Genomic DNA, 25,578 nt, shown 5'->3' on the forward strand with positions numbered 1-25,578 from the left:
AAAGGTTATACATAGAGAACTCTCTTGCACAGAATATGCTTTTTTTACCGTCTTCGTATACACCTAAAAAGAGCATCCAAAAGACCAACAAAAAGACATGGCAAGGCCGCATAAGCGGCCGAATATTCTTGTCTTGTTAGATGCTTTTACCATTTGATAAAACCAAAATTATGTATACTCATCTTGCATAGATCACAACGTTAGGGTTACTCATCCCCCACTAACTGGAATTCTAGTTATAAAACCTCTTAGTAGTCCTGTCTAGGATATTCTAGGAATTTAGATAGAGATGTGTTAATAAAGAAAAATCATTTCATTCCCTTGGTTTCTCGACAGTCTTCCTACTATATAGACACACTGCTCAGCAATTCTTCCCAGTCCCACATTCCTAGACCGTATAGATGAGATACCCATGCATACTCTTTCGGAGAATTGCAACACTGGCCGAGGCCGCGATATCACCAGCGGGCGCGGTATATATTGTCATTCGCAGCCATCATTCCCAGATACCATAAGCCAAGCCCAACTGTGAGCTCCGGGTCTTATACGAGATGCACGTAGGAAGAGATGGAATTGTGATTCCTACAATCGGCCCCATTCTGCCATGTCCTGCTGCCTTCTCCTTGAAAGACAGCCATCACTATATATCCCTTCCGGTCTCTCTTTCACTATTGCACCTGGCTTCAAGACCTCTTGCCTTGGAACCAATATGTCTTCGGATTATGGATTATAATGCACCCAATATTGACATTGCCGACGTGGAACTCGTTGAGGTCATCAAACAGACGGATAGGGCCTTTCTGTGCCGAGCCCGCTGGCAAGACAAAGACTGCGTGCTCAAAGTGGTAAGTGAGGAAGTCACACCGCACGCCTGCGATAGCTAACAGACCTGGTAGTTCCCTCCTTATAGATGGGAGAAGATCCACCCACCATTCCGTTCTATCGACCTTTTCAAAAATGAGAGCCGCGCATACAGTCGATTGAAGGCTCGAGGCTTTTGCGAACGAGGGTCTGTGCCTGGCTTCTATGGAGTGCTTGAGAATATTGACCCCGAGGCGAAGGGCTGGCAACCTCACCTCAAGGAATTCTATGATGCAACTTTTCCTCGGGGTCTTGATCCCCAGGCTCGCCCAAATGGTGTCCTGATGGAATATATTCCTGATGTGAACATGTTTGATATCTCTAACTACACAGAGGAAAGAGCTCGCAAGCTCCATCAGCTCCTAATTGAAATCCACGAGGCTAGGATTGTACACCTTGATCCTTATCCCCGAAACATGTTGATTCAGGGTGATTCTGATTGGGTACTCTGGATCGACGACGAACTTGCCCAGGTATTTGACCCGGAGCACTCAGAACACCCCCGATTTTTTTGCCAATGAAAAAGAATTCATGGGTGCCTTCGTGGAAGCTTTGGTAATTTTGCCAGTCTCAATTTGGTTTCAAGTTTCCGGCTGACTTTTTGTTTTTTCTTTTTTGCAATTATAGGGCAGAGACCATAAGCTAGGGAAGTATAAAGAGACGCGGGGAATTTATTTCGAGTGACTTTCAAGGGCCGGAATTTTTTGGCAATCAAAGGGTTTTGGCACCATTTCATCAATGTCTCCTTTTGAGAATGTCTGTTTAGCGGAAAGATACTCCCTTTTTGTCATCGTGCGGCTGGTACCAATTGGAATTTACCTCTGAGTCCTGGGGGATACCTTTCCTTGATCATTCGTCATATCAGGGGGCCGAGGGGCTATGCAAAGAAATACATGCCCACAATAGCATTAAAACAGGGATTTCTTTCATTCCCATGTTTGCCTTCAAGGGAACTTGGTTAGTTGGGGTATATGAAAGAAAATATTCGGAGCTCGAGCCAACCAGAAAAAAGACTTGGCTTTCGTAGTATAAAACAAAGGAAGATGATCCTTACTTTATTTAGTAGACCCATGCCTGTGGTTCTTCGCTTGAAATACTAGGGAAGCTCTTTTCGAGAAACATTCCGACAAAGAGATGAATGAGGCTTCTTTCAACGATCCGATCAATTTAATACTATTTTGTTCGCTTAGGATAGAGCTTGTTGGCCGAAGCGTTCTTTATCTTTGATCAAGATTAATTTCTCATTTTTGCTAGTGTAAATCGATCATTTTGCCGCGGAAAATAAAACTAATATAAGAGGTGTGTGTATAATGTTAAGAATGTAGTAGATAGTATAAAGCAGGCTTGGAGATTGAGGTCAACGACTATTTTCTGACATTCACTTGAACCCAGGTACAAGACAACCATTCGATACATTATCATGATCTAGACTTGAAGCCACTTAGGGCTAATATGACAAGATGGCCTTTTATGTGGTTATCCAGGCCATTATTGTCTCCCCCAGTGCCTTCTCCGATTCTTTCTACATAATTCATAGATTAAAGTAGGTAGAACCTCCGCAAAACATCGTTATGAACTGTGATCGAGGAAGAATTGAACCACCTAGGTGTGATTGATTCCCTTGCCCGTGGAGCAAAAACAATATTCTTTGGTGATATATCTTTTGGGATAGAAAAAAAGAGATGACCGACGCAGGGATCGAACCTGCAATCTCTTGATTCGTAGTCAAGCGCCTTGCCATTGGGCCAGCCGGCCGTGCTGTTATGGTCTGTCGGTCAAAATGTGCGCTCTAAGCGAAGCCAAAGGGGGACCCACTTTGGACAGTCTTTCTGCATCTCATTGGTAGATTCATTCTAGGTTATCTAGCTAGGTAGGTATCTACCTAAGGGTGTATCGAAAAGTCGCACATTTTAAGCCTATTGCTGTCTAGCTAGGGAGGGATTCAATTGAAGCCTTGGGAAATGGAGAAGAGGTAAGTATTCGAAAGGGGAGAAGGTATCTAAAAAAAAAGACCTCTGTGAGGACTATGGAAAAAACATGAGATGAGAAGGCCGCATATACGGCGGACTAGTCTTATAATCGTTAATCCAAGTTAAGTGTTTGTGTTCGTTATTTAGTATCATTGTAATAGTAGTGGTGCCCTGGGGTTTGGTTTTTGCTTTGGTGTTGAGGGTATGGTTGGGGTTTGTGAGGATTGTAGCGTGTCTTTGAAGCAATATATATACTGTGCGTGCTTTGCATATTTTGGATTCCAGGCAATTCCCATAAGCGAGGTATAATGGGTTGTACATATACATACTCCGTAGCCTATATATAATCAAGCTATACTCCGTGAGAGTCTACTCTATACTCAAAGACATGAGAATTTTCCAAAATAGCATCGCTATAAATACCCCAAGTGCAAAATGTATGGAGAATTGTCTCGGCTTAGATGGAGGCTGAAGACCCTGGGAGTGGATCACCTAGCTGACACTGCAGAAAGTCACTGATAAGGGAAATAAGGTATTTTCTTCCTACTCCGTAGAACATCCAGATAGAAGATCAACAGAAACACGTAAATATGACAATGTTCCCCCTTCTTACTCCGGATCGAATTTGAATATTTGAATAGCACATCCCAGTTTACATCGAGGACATCGAGTACTCTGGAGATAGGGTTAAAACTCCGGCATCGGTGCTAAGGATCCGAACACGGCGAAGAAAATTAAAGTGTAGGAAGATGCCTGCCGGACCCGGGTCATCGGGAGAAAACGGAAAGCCAAGAGAAATCGAAGAGGCGAAACGGGGAGACCTTATCTGTCGCCAATCGTTGGGCGCATTCCCACTTCGATACGCTAATACAAAAAGGGAAAGGCTTAGCTTACGGTCTGGACCCACTTAGTGCAAGTGGCAAGTTGGACTTTATCTGTAGCCAATCACATCCACCAGAATACAGCGTCACTCGTCCAATTGCTGGTGGCCGATAGGAATTTTATGGAATTTGAAGCTCTGATATCCGAAAGAGAAGATAAGCTCCCTTGTTTCTCTTCCGATATCTCTAGAATATGGAACTCCGACTCTATCCTCCCTATGAACATAGGTATACTCCGTATGCCCTTGGCAAAAAAGAGAGGGGTTCACTGCAGGATACTTATGATAAGCTATCTATTTCTGATTTAGATGAAGGAGTTCATTTCTGAAGAATATATAGCTATATATAAGAAGTAGACCCATGTCCGCGGAGGCTGTGGAATCTACTTCCCCCGAAACCCCAGGAACTATTCCCCGGAGTTGAGTCACCTGGACATTGGTACATGGGATCATAATCTACATGTAATCTCCCCAATGTGAGAGCAGGTATATCCCTCAAAAGGCCAAGACTTGAACTATTGGCAGGGGACAACCCCATACTTATCATCCCTTGCCACCCTATCTTGCGGCCATCTACGCCGGATGACGAGGGTCATAGCAATTGTGTTATTATGTTAATTGATGTATACAGAAATCAAATGAAAAGTTTATATATTTCCAAGACTTGAAAACACGGAGAGAGCCAGAGACAGAGAGAGAGAGAGAGAGAGAGGGATATAGTATTATCGGGATTATCCCATTGCTATTGTCACAATCTCTGACCCAAGACCACTTTAACCACTTTTTTCTTTTTTTTTTTTTTCTTTTTGCAATCCGATTTTCTCCCCCCCAGCCGCGCCTTCCTACCAAATATTTCTTTTACGGGGAAACTGTTTCATCCTCTTTTAACTTTTCGGTGCTAGGCAGTGATTTTTGGACTAGTGAAGGAGAGAATATTTGGGAAGTGTGGATTGCTTTTTTTTTCTGCTTACCATTTGATTTGACCCACCAGTGTCGATCCGACTTATCTTTGGATTTTTGGTTCAGAAGAGTTCGGGTTTCCTTATTTTTATATTCGTGGCGAATTCTTCTCTTTTCCTTAACTTCTGGAACATCCTTATTTTTTTCCTTTCTTCCCTCTCCACTCGACATTCGACACTTTCGTTATTATCCCTCAATCTTACGATCCTTCAAATCTTCGAGCTCCTTGAACAATGGCGTTTAGCGGGAAAGCCCCGTACGCCCCGGACTATGCTTCCTACAACTGGATCGGAGCTCCTTCCAACTACGACCTTTCGACCAACGCAGATTTGGGCGGCGATTCCCGTATGCGTCTATTCTATCTTGTTAAGGGAATAATGGTCTAACATTGATTCCCTCATTTATAGGCACCGAAAATGTGAACAAATGGTTTCAATCAGGCGACCAGGCCTATATCATCGTGGCCTCGGCCATGGTCATGGTCATGATCCCTGGTCTGGGCTTTCTCTACTCGGGATTGGCGCGCCGAAAGTCTGCCCTTAGTATGATCTGGGCTTGTATGGCTTCCTTGTCGGTCGTGACCTTCCAATGGTATTTCTGGGGTTATTCACTGGCTTTCTCCCCGACTGCGACCAATGGTTATATCGGCAACATGCGCAACTTCGGTTTAATGAACACATTGGCTGATCCCAGTCCTGGTTCTCCATTGGTTCCTAACTTGCTCTATGCATTCTATCAGGTACGATTGAACATTGGGAAATCACTGATTTGGTTTTTCTTTTTTGTTGGTTCTCAGGGTGCTAATTGTTAATCTCTAGATGCAATTCTGTGGTGTTACTGCAGCTATCGTTATGGGTGCTGTTGCTGAACGCGGTCGGCTTCTCCCTGCCATGGTTTTCGTCTTCATCTGGGCTACTATTGTTTACTGTCCCCTAGCCTGCTGGGTCTGGAACGTCAACGGTTGGGCATTCAAGTACGGCGTGTTGGATTACGCCGGTGGTGGTCCCGTCGAAATTGGTTCCGGTTTCACAGCCCTGGCCTACTCGATGGTCCTTGGTCGCCGACAGGAACGCATGATGCTCAACTTCCGCCCACACAACGTCTCTCTCATCCTTCTCGGCACAGTCTTCCTCTGGTTCGGCTGGCTCGGTTTCAACGGTGGTTCCTCGTTCGGAGCTAACCTGCGCGCAACCATGGCTTCCTGGAACACCAATCTGACTGCCGCCTTTGCAGCCATCACTTGGGTCCTCCTCGATTGGCGTCTGGCTCGCAAGTGGTCGATGGTCGGCTGGTGTTCCGGTACCATCTCAGGACTGGTTGCTGCAACACCCGCCTCCGGATTTATCTCTCCCTGGGCCAGTGTTATTCTCGGAATTGTGACTGGTATCGTTTGCAATTACTCCACTAAGATCAAGTACTGGATCCGAATCGACGACTCTATGGATGTGTTGGCAGAGCACGGAATCGCTGGAATTGTCGGTCTACTTTTCAACGCCTTTTTCGGTGATGACGCTATTGTTGGTCTGGACGGTGTGAACACCGGCACCGGCGTTGGTGGCTGGGTTATCCACAACTACAAGCAACTGTATATTCAAATCGCCTACATCGTCGCTACCGCCTCCTACTCCTTCGTCATGTCCGCCATTATCGCCTACGGAATCAACGCCATCCCCGGCCTGAACCTGCGCGCCTCTGAGGAAGCAGAGCTCCTCGGTATGGATGACGACCAGCTTGGCGAGTTCGCCTACGACTACGTCGAGGTCCGCCGTGATTACCTCGCCTGGACCCCACAGAACCACGACCAGCTCGCAGACGGCCACCAGGTTCCCGCCGCGCAGCGCTACGGCATCGGCGAACACAGCGAGATGATGCTCGGTAGCTCCCCGCGCGAGGTGATGCTCGAGGGCCACTCGCCCAATGGCGAGATCAGCCAGAGCAGCCGCGGTGGCAGCGAAGGTGACATCGGTCTGCACGAAATCAAGATCGCTCCTGCTCCTCGTCAGGCTGCTGAGCAGCATCCTGCCGAGGCACAGGGTGCTGAGCCCGTTGTGCTAAGACCGGTCCAAGAGAAGACGGAGAACTAATCAGTTCCACTCCATTCTCCTGCTTCTTGCCTTTTTTTTCTTTTTCAAACTCATTTTCCCTCCTCTTTTGCATGGCATAAATTTCGCATACGCCATTTCGTCCAGCAAGCTTTGATTTTCTTCGCGTTTTCGCTTTATCTCGATATCCCTTGAGCGTGCTTCCTTTTTTGCAATAAAAAGCCTGGGGCTTTTGCTATACCTCCAACAAACCCACCCTTCGACCTTTCCTCGATCACCTCTACAACCAACTCTATACCACCGACTTCACATACCATCCAACATCTCACACTCCTATTCACCTTCCCCATCACCTCCCGCGCTACCAAACATACCTCACCTTCAAACCAAACTACACCTCCCTCGGGAAAAGCAACTTGAATTATGGTCTTATTTGGCCTGGCGCTCCATGGTTCTTTGTTTCTTTTTAATGGCCTGGTAATGGTCCGGGGATATTAAACTGGGTTTTGTACGTGTACACAAACTGCTTCGTGCTTCATTGAATTGCGAGGGAAATACCTTGCTTTTTTGTCTATGTTTTCTGGTTTTGCGTCTGCATTATAGAGCGAGACAGCCTGATTTACAAATTTATTTATTATCTAAGACTTTTTTTATTATTAAAGCTCATCTCTATGTAGGTGGATGTAGATATGTGGATATGTGGATATGTGGATATGTAAATATGAAAAATAACATGTCCGTTGCGAGTCTACATACAGTCTAGAACTCGATATAATAGAAAATGCCAAAGCCGAACAACACAAACATAAAATCAGAATCGAAACAAAAGAAAACCAGTCAAATGAACAAAAACAATCTACACAAAATCTCCCCATCAAAACAATCAACCCTAAAACAAAAGACTTCACTTCACTTCTCTCCTACCTCCTAACCATCCCCCTAACCCTAATCAAATCCTCCCTCCCAAGCTTCTCAACAACCTCCGCCGCAACCCCACCCCTCCGAACCTCATCCCACTCATCCTCATCCATCCCCATAACAAGCGTCATCTGCACACACCGCGCAAAGAATTCGCGATATTTATATCTCCCCGGGGCACCAGCAACATACCCAACATCAACAGCAGCGCCAACAAGCCCAGCAACATCCCTCTCAAGTCGCGCGGCGCCAAGCGCGTTAATCCGAGACCCGTAAGACCAAAGTCTCTTTTCCAGTAGACGGGCTAGATACGCGATCGTCACGCCGAGGACGCGGTCGAAGGCGGATGGTGTCAGTATCCGCGCGAATGGCGTTAATAGGTCGTTCCATAAGGATGTGAAGCGCGGTTTGACGAGTTCTTTGTTGTCGAAGGATGAGTTTGGATTGTCTGGTTCGAGGGTGTTGGGGTTTGGTGCGTATTCGATGTCTCGGAATGCGTCTGCGAGGATTGGGCGGAGACGGGATTTTATGGTGTTGTTGAAGATTACTTGGATTCCGTCTGTTAGGAGGTCGGTTACTTTGCTTTCGAAGGTTGTTGAGAGGGTTTGGAGGGTTTGGTGCACTTTTTTGGCGGTGCTTGGGCTGGCGAAGATTGTGAGGAGGTGGGAGGTGGCTTCGGTGGTTGTGGTGTCGGGTTTTGAGCCCGTGTTGTTTTGTACGATTCGTCGGATGTAGTCGACTCCTAGGTCGAGGTTGTTGATTTGGACTAGGAAGGAGATTGTCGTTTGTTCGGCGGGTTGGCCGCCTTGTATTGAGCGTGGGTAGCACTCGTCGCGCATCTTGCGCTGTGTCATGCCGATGAAATCGGAGCCTAGGACGCGGGATAGTGTCGGGACTACGTTTGTCACGACTGCATCTTGGGAAGTTGCGAGTGACTGCTGGATGACTTTGTTGACGATGTACATTATGTCGTCGATGGCTGAGGTGATGTGTGGTGGGTCGGCTTTCAGTGGACGCTGGGGGTTCAGCGTGAGACCCGATGGGGACTCGTCTAGCTGGAAAGCCTTTTCAACGGAACGGCGGAAGAAGAAGGTTGTCATTGCGTTGAAGGGGGACACGAGACGGTCATTAATCTTTTGGGCCAGAGGTGACTCTCGCAAGAAGCTGGGAAGCTCAAATCGCTTGTCGTCGTCCGCTTCACCCTCACCAGAAGACTAGAGAAGTTGTTAGTATTGGTATTGGTATTGCAGAGGTAACAACTCACATTACATGTGTCAGCCAGGAACCGACAGTACAATGACCACCGGCCCAACATGATAGCCATTTCATTCAAGACACCATCGATCTCTTTCATATCTACCCCCTCCTCATCGGCAGCAGTGCTCGCCCCCATGGCAGGGGATTGTGACTGAGCCGGGCCTGGTCGCTGCGCGGGCAGGAAGCTCTGCACCAAGAAAGTGAAAGCATAGGATTTGATATCCATCAATTTGCGATCCACATGTCGCTCGTCGCTCCAAGTATCAAGAATGATACCACCCTGTACATCAGCCTCGACCTGGAGCCGTTCGATCACTCGTCCCATCTTACGGGGACCATAGTGGTGCTCAACGAGTCCGCCATGACCATCAATAATCTGCGCAATATGCTCAAACAGCTTGGTAAGCGCATTGGCATAGAAGAACCCATCCTTAGTCTGAGCACCCCCGGTAGCCCCGTTAAGGTTAGCCCGAGCCTTGGCCGCAACGCCCTGGCACACATAACGACCATAAACATCGAGTCCAACCTCAGAGCGACCAATAAGCGGGAATAGCTTGAAGAACCGCGTAATCTTGGCCCCATCATTCTCCTTAACCGCCTTCTCAAACTCACGCAGGAACAGCCCGCATAGCGACTCCGCCGCGTTATCAAGCGTCACACTTGGGGGGTCTGGCACTTCAGCCGTAGGAACCATCTCCGCGGCAAATGCGCCATTGACGACTGAAGCCGGGATCTGAGCTGCACGGTGTAGGAAGCTAGCGGCTTTCTCCCAGTCCTGGGGTGCGCCCATCGACCCTGCCACGCCTAGCGCACACGCCTTGAGCTCGGCAACCTGCTCGACAACCTCAAGCGTGGCTTTCACCCGTGCCTGCTCGAGATCCAGCCGGCGGACTGCACTGGAGATTCGGTCGGCGGTACCGGCGGCTTCGGAGAGCATTCCATGGCTGATGGAGCGGGTTGTGCTTGCGTGGGTTCCGATGTTGGCGCGCATCAGGTCCAGCCTGCCTAGCTCACGGGAGAGGTCTTTCTGGGATGTTACTAGGGCATCGAGGCGGGCGGTCACAGACGCTTCTTGGGTGTGTAGGTGGGACAACGTGGCTTTGATCTCGGCGACGGAGCTGGCGTTGAATATGTCGGGCTGTGGCTGAGGAGATATCTCTGTGGGGGAGGCATTGATGCCTGGAGGGCTTTGGGACATGGCATTATGCCCATTGGAGGTTGCAGCCATTCTGGGCGCCATTGGTTGTCGCAAGTTGGTTTGTTGATGCCACGCCAGTTGTAGGGGGGTTGCAGGCGGTGAGAGTGGGTTTTACAGCTTCGAGCTTGAAGTTACGGTGCTACGTCAAGACCAACGGGAGTTTGAGACTCCAAATTGTTAGAACAAATAAAACCTGCCATCCTTGTCCTGAACCCCTTTCTTTGTATTTTGTTTGTCCTTTTATCTGGTGTGTTTTAATGTCGTTGTGAATCAGGCCGACGTCATTTTTACCCCACGCGCGCGATCCCATATCAATTGCTCTTTTTCTGTTTCCCTTCCCTTTTTTTTTTTTTTTTTTTCTGTTAACCTTCTCTGCTGCTCTTTTAGCGACTTTCATTAAAAAGTCTCAAGATTTGACTTTTTATCTGTCAAGCCCTCAGCCGCCATCATCGGACGTCGCAAACCTAGACGTCCAAACCGGCGCACCATGGGCAACGAATCATCGACCCAGGTGGATGAATCCACATCCCCCACGGTGCTTGAGGCACGCAACATCGAGGCGGTGGCCAAATATGTTAAACAGCATAATGTGAAGAAAGTTGTGGTGATGGTATGCAACGTGAATCTCCAGAAAACAGTGCGTCGAAGCTAACCAAATGCAGGTGGGAGCGGGCATCAGCACTTCAGCAGGCATCCCAGACTTTCGCTCACCTGACACTGGAATCTACGCCAACCTGGCAAATCTAGATCTACCAGAACCCGAGGCAGTCTTTGATATTAGTTTCTTCCGGCAGAATCCCAAGCCTTTCTATGCGCTGGCGCACGAGCTTTATCCCGGACGCTATCGCCCGACCATCGTGCACTCATTTGTGAAACTACTTTACAACAAAGGGATGCTCTTGAAGCATTTTACTCAAAACATTGACTGCCTCGAGCGCCAGGCAGGTGTGCCAGGCGAGAAGATCGTCGAGGCCCATGGCAGTTTCGCGTCACAGCGCTGCATTGAATGCAAGGAGACCTTCCCGGACGACGAGATGCATCAGATGGTATCCAAGGGCGACGTACCCCACTGCCACAAGTGCAACGGCCTAGTCAAGCCGGACATTGTGTTCTTCGGCGAAGCTCTACCATCCGACTTCTTCGATAGCCGGTCTCTGCCAGAAGAAGCCGATCTCTGCATTGTCATGGGAACTAGTCTATCCGTCCAGCCATTTGCCAGTCTGCCTTCCTTTGTTAGCCCGGGTGTGCCTCGCGTGCTCATCAACATGGAACGTGTCGGTGGCCTTGGATCGCGGAGTGATGATGTGTTGGTGATTGGGGACTGTGATGCTGGTGTGCGCAAGTTTGCAAAGGCTATGGGATGGGGAGAAGAATTGGAGGCGCTGTGGGAGGAAACCAATCCAGACCCGCAGAAAAGAGCGGAGGAGAATGCCCCGCTACAGACGCGAGACGAACGGCTGCAGGACGAAGTGGACCGACTAACGGAGGAGGTCGATCGAACTCTGGGGTTGACAGATGCGTATCAGAATAAAGTACGCGAAAAGCTGGAGTCACACGACAAGGCACACCGCCAATCTGAGGATCTCGACCATGTTTTTCCCCATTTGGCGCGTAAGCTGTCACATTGAGATGATTTTCATGAATTGACTTTAATATGCAGAATAAGACAGAAATAGGAGAGATGTTCTTTTATTACAGTGTATTATGTACATATATGGAGTATGTTGTAGATATTTAGGAGCTATGTACTCCGTACGGAGTAGGGATAACGTATGAGATAGTCCACGTGCCAAGAGATTAATCTCGCCGATCATAACGTTTGCAGTTGGAACATACCTGATTGAGGACTGAAATAACTAATATTCCTCAATTAGTGAGGATTTATACTATTTTTATAACATTCAACTAGAATAATAGAATATTTATTAGTCCAAAGATGTCTCCTAATTAATAAAAAAAAAAACACACTCCCCCTTAAGTCCCATCAGCCCACCTTAGCCCCAATTGACTTTCTCAGTTTCTCTCCGACAGTCCAAAACAAGACATCTACACTTGCCCCACGTTATATTCTCCATATCGTCATTCTCCCCCCCTCCCACTTTTTTTCCTCCTACTTTCTTCTCTTATTTTCTTCCCATATACTTCATATTCATCATGGTTGGACTTGGCCCTAAGCACCCGCATTCCCGGAAGGGTGAGGCTCTTCCAATCCCTGGCGATATTCCTAATCTAACTATGTTGTACAGGGTCCATGCACGAACTGCCCCAGAACTTGTTGGAGCCCATTAAGGAATTCGAGAAGGCTTTCACCGTCGATCGCTCCAAGCTGAAGGAGATTGTGAACCACTTCGTCAAGGAGCTCGAGAAGGGTGAGACCACTTATCTGCAGCTGTCCGATTATATGCATCGCTAACAAAAAATAGGTCTGAGCGTTGAGGGTGGCAACATTGTGAGAACGGCATCATTATCCCGACCTTAACATCCACTGACCTAGCAAATAGCCCATGAACGTTACCTGGGTCCTGGACTTCCCCGATGGACATGAGCGGGGTACCTACCTGGCCCTCGATATGGGCGGCACCAACCTACGTGTTTGCGAGATTACCTTGACTGAGGAGAAGGGCGCGTTCGATATCACACAATCCAAGTATAAGATGCCCGAGGAGCTGCGGACTGGAACCGCCGAAGAGTTGTGGGAGTACATCGCCGACTGCTTGCAGCAATTCGTCGAGACCCACCACACTGGAGAAAACCTCACCAAGCTGCCTCTTGGTTTCACTTTCTCCTACCCCGCCACCCAGGAGTACATCGATCACGGTATTCTGCAGCGCTGGACCAAGGGCTTCGACATTGACGGTGTCGAGGGCAAGGATGTCGTTCCCCCTCTGGAGGAGATCTTGAAGAAGCGGGTATGTTTACCCTTGGGATGGTGCCACCCTCCCCATGCAGGTTCAGAAGACTTACAAGGCTACAGGGTCTTCCCATTAAAGTTGCAGCCCTTATCAACGATACCACCGGTACCCTCATTGCTTCCTCTTACACCGACTCCGCCATGAAGATTGGCTGCATCTTCGGCACCGGCGTCAACGCCGCATACATGGAGAACGCAGGATCCATACCCAAGCTGGCCCACATGAACCTGCCCGCCGACATGCCCGTCGCCATCAACTGCGAATACGGAGCCTTCGACAATGAGCACGTGGTCCTGCCCCTCACCAAATACGATGACATCATCGATCGCGACTCCCCCCGCCCTGGCCAGCAAGCCTTCGAGAAGATGACCGCTGGTCTCTACCTCGGCGAGATCTTCCGTCTCGCACTAATTGACCTGGTCGACAACCGCCCCGGTCTGATCTTCAACGGCCAGGACGTCACCCAGCTCCGCAAGCCCTACCTGCTCGATGCCTCCTTCCTCGCCCACATCGAAGAGGACCCCTATGAGAACCTCACCGAGACCTTGGATCTCTTTGACAGCAAGTTGAACATCCGCCCTACCGAGCCGGAGCTGGAGCTTATCCGCCGTCTCGCCGAGCTGATCGGTACCCGTGCCGCTCGTCTGTCCTCGTGCGGAGTCGCCGCTATCTGCACCAAGAAGAACATCGAGTCTTGCCACGTCGGTGCTGACGGCTCGGTCTTCACCAAGTACCCCCTCTTCAAGGAGCGTGGTGCCCAGGCCCTGCGCGAGATCCTCGACTGGGCCCCTACCGAGAAGGACAAGGTTTCCATCATGGCTGCTGAGGATGGTTCCGGTGTTGGTGCTGCCCTGATTGCTGCCCTGACACTCAAGCGTGTCAAGGCCGGCAACCTCGTTGGTGTCCGTAACATGGATGACATGAAGACCCTGCTTTGAGTGGGACTGGTTTTGTAGTGGTGATGGTGACTATTACTATTATCTGATCCACGACAAGACAAACCCTTACCGATGGGTTGGAGTATATCCTTTTCTTTTTAAAAAAAATTGCGGTACCATCTGATTCGGGGGGCTTGACGAAAGATTTAACGATATATCGATTCTGTGTATGTTAGCCTTGGAAGGCTCGTGAATAGAATATCCATAGTGCTATTATTCCCTTGGTAACTATGTACTGTAGCCAGTATCATATGGTCTTGATCATCTGTTGTCTCCCCTTCTTTCCTACTTATATCTATAGATAGATAAATAGGCACCAGCATGTGTGATTCAAGCATAAGGCATAACATTCTGTGTCAGATCTGCATTGTCATACGCCATCGTTCTCTCCTTTGTTTCAAAAATCCATGGAATCCAACCTCGCTTAGTCATACATGATTGCATCCATGGTGTGCACTTCGCAGTCCTTACTTCTTGCTTCCTTCTCTCCCCATCTCTACAACATACTTACTATTTTGAATCGACTGCTAAAGAAGTGTTAACAACTTGCGGGAGAAAAAAACAAGAATGCAAGCGGTATAAAACCCCGAAGCTCTGTTACCCGAATAGGCAGATTTGTCGTCACTATACTATAGAACATGGTGAATTGCAAACAATATCAAAAATAAAAATCGTGTTCCTGCGCAAAGCAGAAAGCCATATATATCACGATAATAACATATAGCACATACCTACATAGGTAGAACCATCGAGTTGAAGTAGGAGCCACCCTCAATGCATCAAAAGTTAGCCTCAGCATCCACATCTCCTCCTCCTTCCTCTTGTCCACTCTCCAAAATGGAAGGGTCACAGGATACACAGCCGGTGCTTAGTCCGGTATGTCCTACCTCCTTCATCCTGCAACCCACAGAAAGCATCCTACCGATAGATTATCTTCCAACAGAAATTGGGCACATACAGACGTGGATGTATGAAAGCGGCGAACTCGGCCCACGTCAACTGGGGGATCCCCCCCCATTTACCTTGTCGAAGGGAAATGGGCCGATAAGAATCCCTGGGAGGACGAATCGGTGCCGAATAACGCAATCAAATGGGGCGAGGTATGTTCTCCACCATCTACTGTGTCTACGAGTATGACACTTGTTTACATGATATCTATAGGCTGTGTGTGTATCACCAGTGAGACAGTAGAGTGGTCCTGGTACTCCGTATATGCTGGAGCATGGCAATAACCTGGACTGAGAATCACCGCCCTTGACAGACACCTCGGTTTATTGTGAAGCCATATACCCCGGGAGCTGTATGCCTGGGTTATGCGGCGTCTGGGATGCGCAACCACTTGCCCTTCGCTACAGCACCTGAAAAATAACCGTTTTTACGTTGCTATCGTCATAATGACTGGGCTTGTGCTACTTGTCATTGCTGGCATCATGGCTTGTATAGTTTGGATCGGTACCGTGAAAAGCAGTAAGTTGAACCTGGATAACTACAATACAATAATTGTTACTGACAAGCTTGGAATCTCTATTTAGGAAACCTTCGGATGAATCTCTAGCTGAAATGGCTAGATCCAGAAGAAGGCCGGGCGTATGCCGCCCCCCCCCCCCCCCCATTTGAGCTTTTTTTCTCGACTACTTCCCATGTGTTTGCTTGTCAATGCGATGATCCTTGTCCAGTCACCAATGTATTTCACTTGCTCGCATATATGATTCTCGAATCTAGAGCCATTCACCCGTTCAGAAATGCCCGAGCCTGCATTTCACACCTTCGCGTTAGGCTGTTTTTGAAGGCCGGGTGCTCAACTTGACCCTGGCAACGGATTTTGTGATGATTGCGAAGAAGAGTTAATGGGAGACAGACTTCATCCGGCATGTCTCTCAGGTACGCATCTTCATGATACCAGCAGTATTCCCCGGCAATTTTCATTTGGACGGGAGGACCTACTTGATATTTATTGTTGGTCCTCACTATCAAGTTGTATATGTGTATAACAAAGAAAGAAGATAAAAATGATCAATACATGATCAATCAAAGATATAAAACATCAGAACACGACCTACCTACATACGAAGCACACCTATATAATGACTAAACCCATCTAGAACCACATGCTCACATACCCATATCCCCTAAACACCCGAATCCTCTTGATCAATATTAAAAGCCGCATCATAAGCATTCCAAGAATCACAATTCTTCCCAAGAGCCTGCCGATCAATCAACGGCTCAATCTCATCCTCCCTCTCCAAAAACTGCAACGCAAACCCTTCATCCGTATGCCACCCAATATGACAATGCATAAGCCACGCCCCAGGATTATCGGTCTCAAACGCAATAAGCAAAAACCCATTCCCATTTAACATAGCCGTATCCCTCCGCGGCGGGTTATCAGTCGCAACACTCCCATTCCACGGATTCGACCCCTGCGCCAAAACAAAGAAATCATGTCCGTGTAAATGTATAGGATGCGACACCGGGAAACTCGTGTTGATCATGAGATACACCCACTCGTGCGCCCGCGGCAGCTCAATCACGCCACTCGATTCTGTGAAGTTGGGTGTGTTTTCGTCGTTGAAGAGTTGTAGTAATGTAGGGTCTTCCCAGAGGACTTGCATTGTTGTGCTGTTGAGGTACCACCGGAAGAGATTCGCGCTGTTGCGTCCCAGTGTCACGTCTGTTAGGTTGTTCCAGTCTGCTGCTGAGACGGTTTTGGAAACTTGTGGTACGAGGCTGGTGACGGGCTCGTCGATACATTCGTCTAGGAAGGTGAAGGCGTTTGTTGTTGGTGTGCTTGGGCGGTTGTCGTAGTACATTATTCCTCTTATGTCGTCTGGGTTTGCGTTTTCGGAGCATGCTTCTTGGGGAATTGCGCGGATCCAGAATGAGTCGGAGATTTGGCGTTGGTTTGCTGTTACGATTACATCGTAGCGTTGGCCTGGGGATTCCTTTTTGTTAGTTGTTGCTTTTTTTTCCCTGTTTGGAAGAGGAGGAGGGTTGGTGTTAGGGCTGGGGGTTTGATATCCAAAAAATAAACACCACATACCCATTCCGATGTCGATATAATTCGCTGTATATGGTCTGATCGGTACAAAGTCCGCCGAAATAACAGTAAGAGTATGATTATCAATCATAAACTTCCAGTGCGTATCAACAGCCGAATTAACAATCCTCAGTCGATACGAAGACCCCTGATTAACTTTCATCTGGAACCGCGTGCCCGTAGAATTCGTCCCATTCCCAAAGACATTCGTCCCGTTAATCAAGCCAGTATCCAAAGTCGGCGGTCCAACCGTCTGAGCCTCCAAATACAACTCATCAACAGTGGGATGCGACCAGTCCGTCAGGAACAGATTGCCCTTATCGACCTCGTAGTTCGCCGTAGCAGGGCCATTGATCACAATCCCGCCAAACACACCTTCCCACGCCTGTAATCCAATGTGCGAATGGTACCACGATGACCCGTACTGCGCAGCCCGCCATTTATAGGTTATGGTTGAGCCTGGTGCTGTGGGACATTGCGTGATGGAGACAACGCCGTCGTTGCCGTTCGTGAAGTTCTGTCTGATCCCGTGCCAGTGGATACTCGTTCCATTCTGGGATTTGTGGAGGCTGTTCGTGACGTGGATCACGACCCAGTCGCCCCAGTCAGCGAAGATCGTTGGGCCCGGGATTGTCCCGTTAACGGCCATTACTGGTCGGCTGAATCCATCTGGTGCGGCTTCTAGCTCTTCGAGGTTGAGCCAGTACTCCCAGGTTACGCCTGTATTTGGTACTATCTGGGTGTAGTCGGTGTTGATGTCGTATTGGCACCATTTAGACCGGGTTCGGGAAGTGTTGCCTGCACAGGGTGTTCCTGTCGGTTTGTTGATCTTGGTGGTGGTTCTTGGTTTGGTACTGGTTGTCGTGGGTCTGTGGTATTGTGGTTGGATATTCACTGAATCGACAGGATCATGTGGAATGGCCGCGACAGAAGCACTCAGGCTAAATGTCAGGAGTAGAAGAGCTTGAAACTTCATGGCTGCCAGATTTACCCACGTAGGGCACTTTTATAGCGCTCAATTCTCTTTGGATTATGAATAAAGCTCTATATAGAGATTTCAAGACTGAAACCCAAAAGAATTCGAGTATAAGAAAACAAATGAGACTTGCTGATACACAAGAGAACTGTCCTCTATTTAAGCCGGTATCTTATATATCAGAATCCTACAGCATGACAAGGGGAGGTTTGACCAGGATCAAGAACGCCATGTCTCTTTTCACGAGGTGTCCTGCATTCGTACCTCCTCACTAGGATAGGCCGGGCAGCCTTACCGGTGATGCCATGGGAAACAGGATCTTGTGATACACAAGGCGACCCGACAGACGAATGGGCATGGCGAAGTGTCATCTTCATTGTTCTACTGGGGTGTTGAGGCTATGTTCTTAGTGGATATCCGGGTAGTAAGATCAAGGCGCCCCGTAGACCATCTGCCATTCTAACCGTAGGAATATTCTCGGCTCGGGGGGCTTCCCAGCGGCTGGATCGTGGCGCTGTCCATCATACTACGTGCGCACTGGCCGTTTTGAGTCTGCAGGTGTTCGCTACTGCCTGTCTCTCGTAAGAGTACTATCGAGAAGATGGAGAGCGTGGATATTCCATGCAACTAGGGCTGTGTGTCTCGGATTGTCAAATCAAAAGCTTGCAAAGAGAGCCAATGACGGAGATTGAACATCGGGAGATCTTATTTTCTAGTTCGATCGCAGTCAGATCGGTTCGCAGGGCTTGTATTTGGGTTATGCTCCCCGACGCGTTGTCCTGTTTTATCTTTGTGTAACCCGTTTCAGCCTCAGATTATACGAGTGCCCCACGTGTGTGGCTTGCGAATTAATATTGCTATCTCGCATATTGTTTCCGTTTTTTTTTATAGAGATTTCAGCTGGTCTGTCTAGGATTGTCGATTATCGTGGGAGTCTTGACGCAGCGCATGCATGGTGAGTGGATGATTGATCTGACCATTGGGGATGTAATAGTCGGGATCTGCATTTCAACATGGAACACAGCCAGATGATGACAACGGGGGTATTTCTCCTTGACTGGGATCATGGGAATGAGGTTGCAAATTACGTATCATCGTCAGCTCGTACCAGTCCAAATCACAAAAGGAGGCTTGGATCACAATCTTAGGAAATAAAGAGAGGGACCAGTAATGAGAACCACACATGTCATTGGATAATTCCTAATGTGCTGCCTGCTTCTAATTAAACCAACTGTTATCTCATCGACTATGCCCTCGTGACTCCTTTCTGTTCTATAAGTTTTGCTTAATCCTGACACACTGCCGTGTACACCCCCTTCCAACATATTGTATGACTTGTTTATCGCAAGATGTTATTTCTTTCTATTTTTCTTCTAGCCTTTGGGCTAGTCTGCTCTGCGCACCCACTTGAGAAGCGACAGTCAAGGACAACCGAGCCCTTCAAGCTGTATGCATATGGCCCAGGCATTAGCGGACTGCCCGTCTTCTATAGGAACGGTATCAAATCCACCCCCCAAACCACCAAAATCAGCAGACTTAACTGATTCATATCACTTTGATAGGTACTGCTCAAGTTGCAGATGAGTCCAAAGTAGACACAACCACAATGGCCGCAATGACCCCAATCAACTGTAAGAACTGAAGATCTTTACCCCATGGGCAAACCACAAGAATCCACAGATCTACATCTAACCATGTACATATAATAGTCACCGCCTCCACTGGAAACACCTTCGTTGCACACCCCAGTAACAGCACCAGTTCCACCGATGATTCCACTACCCTCTCGACCAATACCAACATGCTGTGTCTAGACCGAGGAAATACGGACTCCAATCCAGTCGGATTCACCGGTACACCCGCGAGAGAGCAATCCAACACAACTAGGCTTAGCAACGTGTGGTATACGTACGGGAGCTACGTCCTAGTCACTGTGACCGGGGCCAACTTTTATGCGAGACAAACTGGCGCGGACGGCTTGTACTCTCTGCTTTGGAGTAGCTCGGCTGAGGCGATGACAGATACTATACCACTAGTGCTGCGGACTACTGAACCGGCAACGGTCTCTGTCTTAACCTAGCCAAGCTGGGGTTGGATATCCTGGATTTTGGGGAGTAGAGGGGAAGGGGAAGGGTGTTCTCGATGCATAGCGGGAAGTGGTATGGTGTGTGGTGGCGATGTAGTGGATCGATCTCGGCTCTACATACCCGGAGATTATGTTGAATACGATGTCATGCAGTTGGTAATGTGTTATCACGTATCATATCTTTGTGTTGTCTAGGCTGCATTGTGGGGGAGGGGAATACAGGGGTTTAACCAGCGCTTACTATATTATATCCGGCATATAGGCTGCATTCGATCATTCCAGAATATGGGTCCAGTATTCTCTACATTGTTAGATGTAGGTCAATTGGAAATATCTCTCTCTCCAAGGACATGTGATTGGAAAACACCAATCTCCGACGCACCGGTAGGCTTCGGCTATTCGCTACGTATAAGCCAAAATATGTAGCACCTGCTTGGAATTTCGATTTGGAGGGGCTGGATATGGCAATGAAAGTCGAATCAATAGATAAACCTTTACAGACAAGTAACAGCCACATATCATCGGGCAGCAACCGACATGAAAACCCAATAGCAAACATATCAAAGAACGTAGATTCAACAAATTGCTACATAGCCCTATAGCTAATATATGCATAAGGGTAAACCACGCAGATTGTGTTAGACAAACGAAAGAAGTACATATACGAGACTTGCAGAAAATGCCTCATTGCTGTGCGCAGCCGAAGGGAGGAGAGAAGGCCCAACAAACGATTATCAAGCAAAGTGTTGGTTGTGAAGAGGTCCCGACATGAAACAAACAATCCACAGGGAATAAAATAGAATAAAGAAACTAGGGAAAAAAGTGAAATCAGACCTAGAAAGCAAAGCAAGGCAGATTGACAAAGAAAGAACCTGATGCAAACGACAATTGATATCAAAAGCCAAAAGACAAAACTCCCCAGTTCTCCCAGACCCAGAAAACGCCAGAAATAACATGAAAACGTGATTCTTGAAAAAGAAAGAAGAAAAGAAAAAAGAAAAGAAAACACCGGATCTCCCATCCCGAACCCTTGGTAAATTGATATCCCGAATAACAAGAAAAACATAAAGCAGAATCCATTCTACTTCTCCCATCTGTACCAATCGTCCCCTCTGCGAGACTAAACCCTGGTTGATCGTTTCCGCAGACCAAATTCTTGTTCCTGGAGCTCTCGTATCAAACGAAGACTTTCCTCGTCTGCATCTTCGTCCCCAGTGAGGTGTTGAGTATGCTTGTGCTGACGCGGAGATAACGATGTAGGGGCGTGTCGATGGAAGTGCCTTTCATACATCGGAGAGCTTTTCTTCGCATGTGAAGATGAGGGACGTGATGAAGGCTTTCTTGTCGATACTGGAACAGGAGTGGTCTTGCGTGCCCCGATCGTGGAAGATGTGGCTCGTGCTGCCGGCTTCGGAGCCCGGGCTGTAGTTGCATCGGGTGCGAACCGATCGACGTGTCGAGGTTGGCGAGACGAATGTCGAGAACTGGAGTTGGGTGTGTGGAGAGCAGTTGACACTTCCCCTTCCACAGACTGTACGGCCTCTCCCTCTTGGACCCCATCCATTTCGTCGGCCAGCGACGTGGGCGGTGATACCAAGGAGGTATTTGGCTTGGATGAAGACACAGACACAGAGTTTAATTCCTTTGCATCCACTGACTCAGCCTGGAAAGCAGGTGGTGATGCATACAATGCTTGATTTTGAGGTGCCTGATCTGCCTCAGGCAGATGCTTAGCTGAGTCAATTTGACTAAAAGGCTCGTGATCATAAGCATCCATCAGGTCGTCTTGCCCCATCAGTTCGTCGCCATCATGATCGAAGAATGTAGCAGGCTGTGTCATGGGCGATGTGCTTTCCTGCTTCGTTTTTTTGGCCATGGAAGGCATGTCATCCTCTTCGGCAGGGCGTGCTCGTTTGGCGGAAGCATTCGCACGAGGTTTAGAGCGTTCCTGAGCCTTGATTGGATCTATCCGGCCGTACTCATCGTGAATGCAACGGCGCTGGTCTCAGGTTAGTAAAATGAAAAGGAGTAAAAGAAGCTTTTTGGGTTGGGGGGGGGGGAGGATCACAAACCTTGCTCTTCCGACAATCATCGCATGCCTTGCTGCGGCCCTTTTTTCCTCCATTGGCTCCGTCAGGGCTCACATCAATGAGACGATTCGCAGCTATCGTGGAGTTGCCCATAACCGCTGATTGAAACCGTGCCGAGCTCTCGAATCGTTCCAGGTCAACAAGATGCGCATTGTTTTGGAACCCAGTTTGCGACGCAATCGCTGCCAAAGAATTCAAAGCAGAGACAGCATCTTGTGCCAAGGAGGATGGGGTGCTCACCCCGGAGCCCGGTGTGAAGGCATTGACAGCGACTTGCCCGTTGAGCACCATATCACCGGGTTCATCTTTGTGTCGGCATCGGATGCGTCGTTTGCGACAGGCGTCACATGCAACTCGCTTGGGACCAAGACCTGAGGCTCGTTGCACAGTCCGGGGCTTGGGTGTAGTAATATCTTTGATGTTCGTTTCTGGAGCAACGCTGAATAATGGCGCAGGTGTTGCACTTCCATCAGACTGCGCATAAGCAAGGCTGCTGGATGGGGGATTTGGAGTTGCAGGGGCCTCTTCTGAAGGCCACTGAACCGCTTGTCTCTCGGCATAGGTGCGTTGGTTGTCGACGTTACGTTCAGATCGGCGGCTTGGGCGTCCTGCAGGCTTCTTGTCCGCAATAGAAACCTTGGGATTGCTTTCGATGATGCCAGGTCGAGTCCAGAGTGGCGCCTTTTCGTTACCACGCTTCCAGGCGACCCAAATTCCGAATTTCCTGATCATGTCCACGGGATCTCCCGTGCCTTTGGGAATGGAGCGTCTGACTGCGTTTCGAACATCTATGGAAACAACTCCATCAACGGTATAGCCACCCGCAATGAGAGCAGTCCGTAGCAAATACTTAGTTAACTCAAGTAAGCCCTCCAACTCCGCCTGCGAATAAAACCGTGCATTGTGATGGGGAGAACCCGGAGGTTCCTGGTTGGCGCGTTCTCCAAACTCGTAGTAGATTGGATACTGACGGTGGAACCGATAGTTCTCATCTTGCATGAATGCTTCCATCACATTTTGCGGGACGGGGTCATCCTCCAGATATTTTTGAGCCGTATACCACTGGATCTTTTGGAAGAAAGGGTATCGGAACTTCTTGGGGACTTTGGTTTCCTTTTCGATGTTGAGTATCTTGATTTGCATCCCATAGTTCAGTTTGGTCAAGAAGTTGCCACCAATAACCAAACTGTTTTCTGGGGTCCAAACTGCGTGAATCCAGCCGGACGGAATCAGCATGGTGTCTCCCTCGGAGAGATCCACACGGTAGCACTCCTTGGTCTGGTTTCCAAGGAAAATCGAGTCCTGGGCGGGAGAGTTGCACCACTCCTCGTACTTTTTGAGGTGTTTGTCTTTGGGAGGAATGAAGAAGAAAGTCTTCTTGCCCTTCAGGATATGGTAGTACACCGAAGATCCTCCAAAGTCGATGTGAAAGTCGGTATAGCAGTCGGCAACAGACATCAGGCAGTAGAACTGAACTTTGGGATATTCGCCAATTGCCTTCAGTTCCTCGGGCCACACAGCATCTTGCAGATCCAAGTCACGCACAACCTTCGGTCGCCGGATGAGCCTGCCAAGTTTGCTCTGAGATACCTCCAAGCTGATGACATTCCGGACAGGCTTGTCCGACTCATTGCTTTCGTAGTAATCGGCCCATTTCTGCATGTTCCACCTTTTGTCCTCTCCTTGCTGAGACTTGACATCGATCACTTCAACCCTTTCTTCAGGCCCGTAAAGCTCTGCTACAGCACGGACGGTGAGACCCCGCGGAATGATCATACCCAAACGGTCTTGGCCACAATCGACTGTTTCTTCAATATGGGTCTCTTGCTCTGGGTGGTTCTCAAGAAGATCATCGAACATCTCTTGAGACGAAGCCTCCTGTACTAGAGATTCAAAGTCTGGATTCTCCGAGGAAACGGGCTCGCAGGAGTTCCAGCAGGCAGGTATCACAATAGGCTCCGTCCACCCATTTCCTCGTTCGAAGTATTCTGCTGTGACCAGCTCAGGCTTCATTCGGGGGAAATTCTCAGGTTGAAAGCGGATCTTCCCTTGTCGAATGGGCTCAAGATAGTGATGTTCCAACGAGTCAGTGGCAGCTTTGACGAGGCCTTGGTTCAGGCCTGCGTAGTCAATAGCTGTCCGGGCCCGCGAGGACTTGCGTACGAAAGTTGTTTGGCCATGAACTGATCGACATTGACGACAGATAAACTTGTCGACTGTGCGAACCTCTCGATCATTCTTGAAGCCGGCGCAAACGATATGGAACCATCGTTTGCATCCATCGCAACTGATCCACGTGTCTTCGTCCTGTTCCTCGGTCTCAACTGGGATGCGCACTAAATGACATGCCCCGCAGATTGCTTGATTGGTATCGCCCTCTTCCTCTTCCACTTTTGGTGGAATGGGCAGGGGCTTTGGGGGGAATTGAGGTTCTTGGGGATCGGCCGGAGGATGAGCTCCATAAGCAGTATGATGAGGCGTATCAGCTGGTGGATGCCAAGCTTTGCCTTCGTGTTCATCCTCCCAAACGATTGGCGGGAAAGTGCCAGAGCTAGTAGTTGGACGAATTCCACGGATCGCAGGACGAGATATGAAGGCTGACCCGTCAGAGCGAGAGCGCATGCGGGCATAAGGTACATCCTCGGAATTGTGATTCATCTTGACATCGCCCTGGTCAGGATGTCCAATGGCAGCAAACCCAACTCGAGATTGACGAATTGCATCGCCTGTATAATGGTGGTAGGTCTCGTCGATGCTGACTCGTTTAGTGTGGTTGCCCGGGTGGAAATTGGTAGGCCGCGCGAGATTGAGTAAAAGCTCTGCATCGGTTGTCATGCTTTCAAGCCCAGCTGGGTGTGGGTTTTCTGTCAGCATTCCTGGCCGCGGGCGGTAGGGCGACGGATTTCTCGCCGACCGTGCCCGCTTCGCCGGTCGTTCAGACTCTGCGGAGTCGGGTGGAAATAAGGGAATTGTCGACCGAAGGTCGGGGGAAGGCGGATTGGGAGGGAGTGATGCGAAGGTAGGACTGGTTGCGAGGGCGATCGTCGCAAGTGTGTCGATGGTCGAGCTTGAGCGGCCATGGCCCGATCGCTGGTGTGAACCACCTTCTGCGGCGACATGTCGATTGTGATTTGAAGGACGCTGATCGCGATCGAGACTGGCAGCTCGAGTAGGGCCGCGGTTGACCCAAGAGGAGTGAAAATCCGAGGGTGCGGATGGAGTGATAGGTTCGACAGCGCGTAGAGGAGGGGACGGAGTACGGTACTGCGGCGGGCGGCCGCCGATGGGATTCGCGAATGATGCCGCGCTCATCATTTTCGCAACCCAGTGAAAGTGTAGGTGAAGGAAAAATTAAAGATGGAGTGTCGGAGGTGCGAAAAGATGCGCTTGCGGTAGGTGGGTGCAAAGCGGGGATACTGGACCACACGGGCTAGCGAGAGGCCGGCGCAG

At 48.9% G+C, this 25,578-nt stretch overlaps 9 protein-coding genes across 9 annotated transcripts; 6 read left to right on the forward strand and 3 right to left on the reverse strand.

Moving 5' to 3' along the window:
• Positions 1 to 722: 722 nt before the first annotated feature.
• On the forward strand, positions 723 to 1,382 carry N7455_011859 (uncharacterized protein; the record flags this gene model as incomplete). Its single annotated transcript, XM_040953729.2, has 2 exons — positions 723 to 845; positions 897 to 1,382. 2 exons carry the CDS (start codon positions 723 to 725, stop codon positions 1,380 to 1,382), a joined length of 609 nt encoding a protein of 202 aa, XP_040815770.2.
• A 3,522-nt stretch (positions 1,383 to 4,904) lies between these two features.
• N7455_011860 (ammonium transporter) lies at positions 4,905 to 6,755 on the forward strand (the record flags this gene model as incomplete). The annotated part of the gene is made up of 3 exons (XM_040953822.2): positions 4,905 to 5,016; positions 5,079 to 5,410; positions 5,490 to 6,755. 3 exons carry the CDS (start codon positions 4,905 to 4,907, stop codon positions 6,753 to 6,755), a joined length of 1,710 nt encoding a protein of 569 aa, XP_040815603.1.
• An 878-nt stretch (positions 6,756 to 7,633) lies between these two features.
• Positions 7,634 to 10,128, reverse strand: N7455_011861 (Golgi transport complex subunit COG4; the record flags this gene model as incomplete). Its single annotated transcript, XM_040953767.2, has 2 exons — positions 7,634 to 8,845; positions 8,896 to 10,128. The coding sequence occupies 2 exons, from the start codon at positions 10,126 to 10,128 to the stop codon at positions 7,634 to 7,636; spliced, it is 2,445 nt and encodes an 814-aa protein (XP_040815612.2).
• A 445-nt stretch (positions 10,129 to 10,573) lies between these two features.
• On the forward strand, positions 10,574 to 11,714 carry N7455_011862 (SIR2 family NAD-dependent protein deacylase; the record flags this gene model as incomplete). Its single annotated transcript, XM_040953769.2, has 2 exons — positions 10,574 to 10,696; positions 10,749 to 11,714. The coding sequence occupies 2 exons, from the start codon at positions 10,574 to 10,576 to the stop codon at positions 11,712 to 11,714; spliced, it is 1,089 nt and encodes a 362-aa protein (XP_040815701.2).
• Positions 11,715 to 12,240: 526 nt separating this feature from the next.
• Positions 12,241 to 13,936, forward strand: N7455_011863 (putative hexokinase Kxk; the record flags this gene model as incomplete). Its single annotated transcript, XM_040953805.2, has 5 exons — positions 12,241 to 12,280; positions 12,333 to 12,455; positions 12,510 to 12,535; positions 12,588 to 12,995; positions 13,061 to 13,936. 5 exons carry the CDS (start codon positions 12,241 to 12,243, stop codon positions 13,934 to 13,936), a joined length of 1,473 nt encoding a protein of 490 aa, XP_040815690.1.
• Positions 13,937 to 14,773: 837 nt separating this feature from the next.
• On the forward strand, positions 14,774 to 15,127 carry N7455_011864 (uncharacterized protein; the record flags this gene model as incomplete). The annotated part of the gene is made up of 3 exons (XM_065606767.1): positions 14,774 to 14,812; positions 14,914 to 15,036; positions 15,098 to 15,127. 3 exons carry the CDS (start codon positions 14,774 to 14,776, stop codon positions 15,125 to 15,127), a joined length of 192 nt encoding a protein of 63 aa, XP_065459933.1.
• Positions 15,128 to 16,065: 938 nt separating this feature from the next.
• On the reverse strand, positions 16,066 to 17,952 carry N7455_011865 (uncharacterized protein; the record flags this gene model as incomplete). Its single annotated transcript, XM_040953749.2, has 2 exons — positions 16,066 to 16,871; positions 16,980 to 17,952. The coding sequence occupies 2 exons, from the start codon at positions 17,950 to 17,952 to the stop codon at positions 16,066 to 16,068; spliced, it is 1,779 nt and encodes a 592-aa protein (XP_040815775.2).
• A 1,349-nt stretch (positions 17,953 to 19,301) lies between these two features.
• Positions 19,302 to 20,032, forward strand: N7455_011866 (uncharacterized protein; the record flags this gene model as incomplete). The annotated part of the gene is made up of 2 exons (XM_065606768.1): positions 19,302 to 19,449; positions 19,662 to 20,032. 2 exons carry the CDS (start codon positions 19,302 to 19,304, stop codon positions 20,030 to 20,032), a joined length of 519 nt encoding a protein of 172 aa, XP_065459934.1.
• Positions 20,033 to 21,028: 996 nt separating this feature from the next.
• jhd1 ([Histone H3]-lysine-36 demethylase) lies at positions 21,029 to 25,443 on the reverse strand (the record flags this gene model as incomplete). Its single annotated transcript, XM_040953862.2, has 2 exons — positions 21,029 to 22,037; positions 22,111 to 25,443. 2 exons carry the CDS (start codon positions 25,441 to 25,443, stop codon positions 21,159 to 21,161), a joined length of 4,212 nt encoding a protein of 1,403 aa, XP_040815807.2. The 3' UTR covers positions 21,029 to 21,158.
• Positions 25,444 to 25,578: the final 135 nt, after the last annotated feature.

This window comes from Penicillium solitum (genome assembly GCF_028829755.1).
Source record: "Penicillium solitum strain IBT 25940 chromosome Unknown utg000009l_segment0_segment0, whole genome shotgun sequence".
Classification (NCBI taxonomy): domain Eukaryota; kingdom Fungi; phylum Ascomycota; class Eurotiomycetes; order Eurotiales; family Aspergillaceae; genus Penicillium; species Penicillium solitum.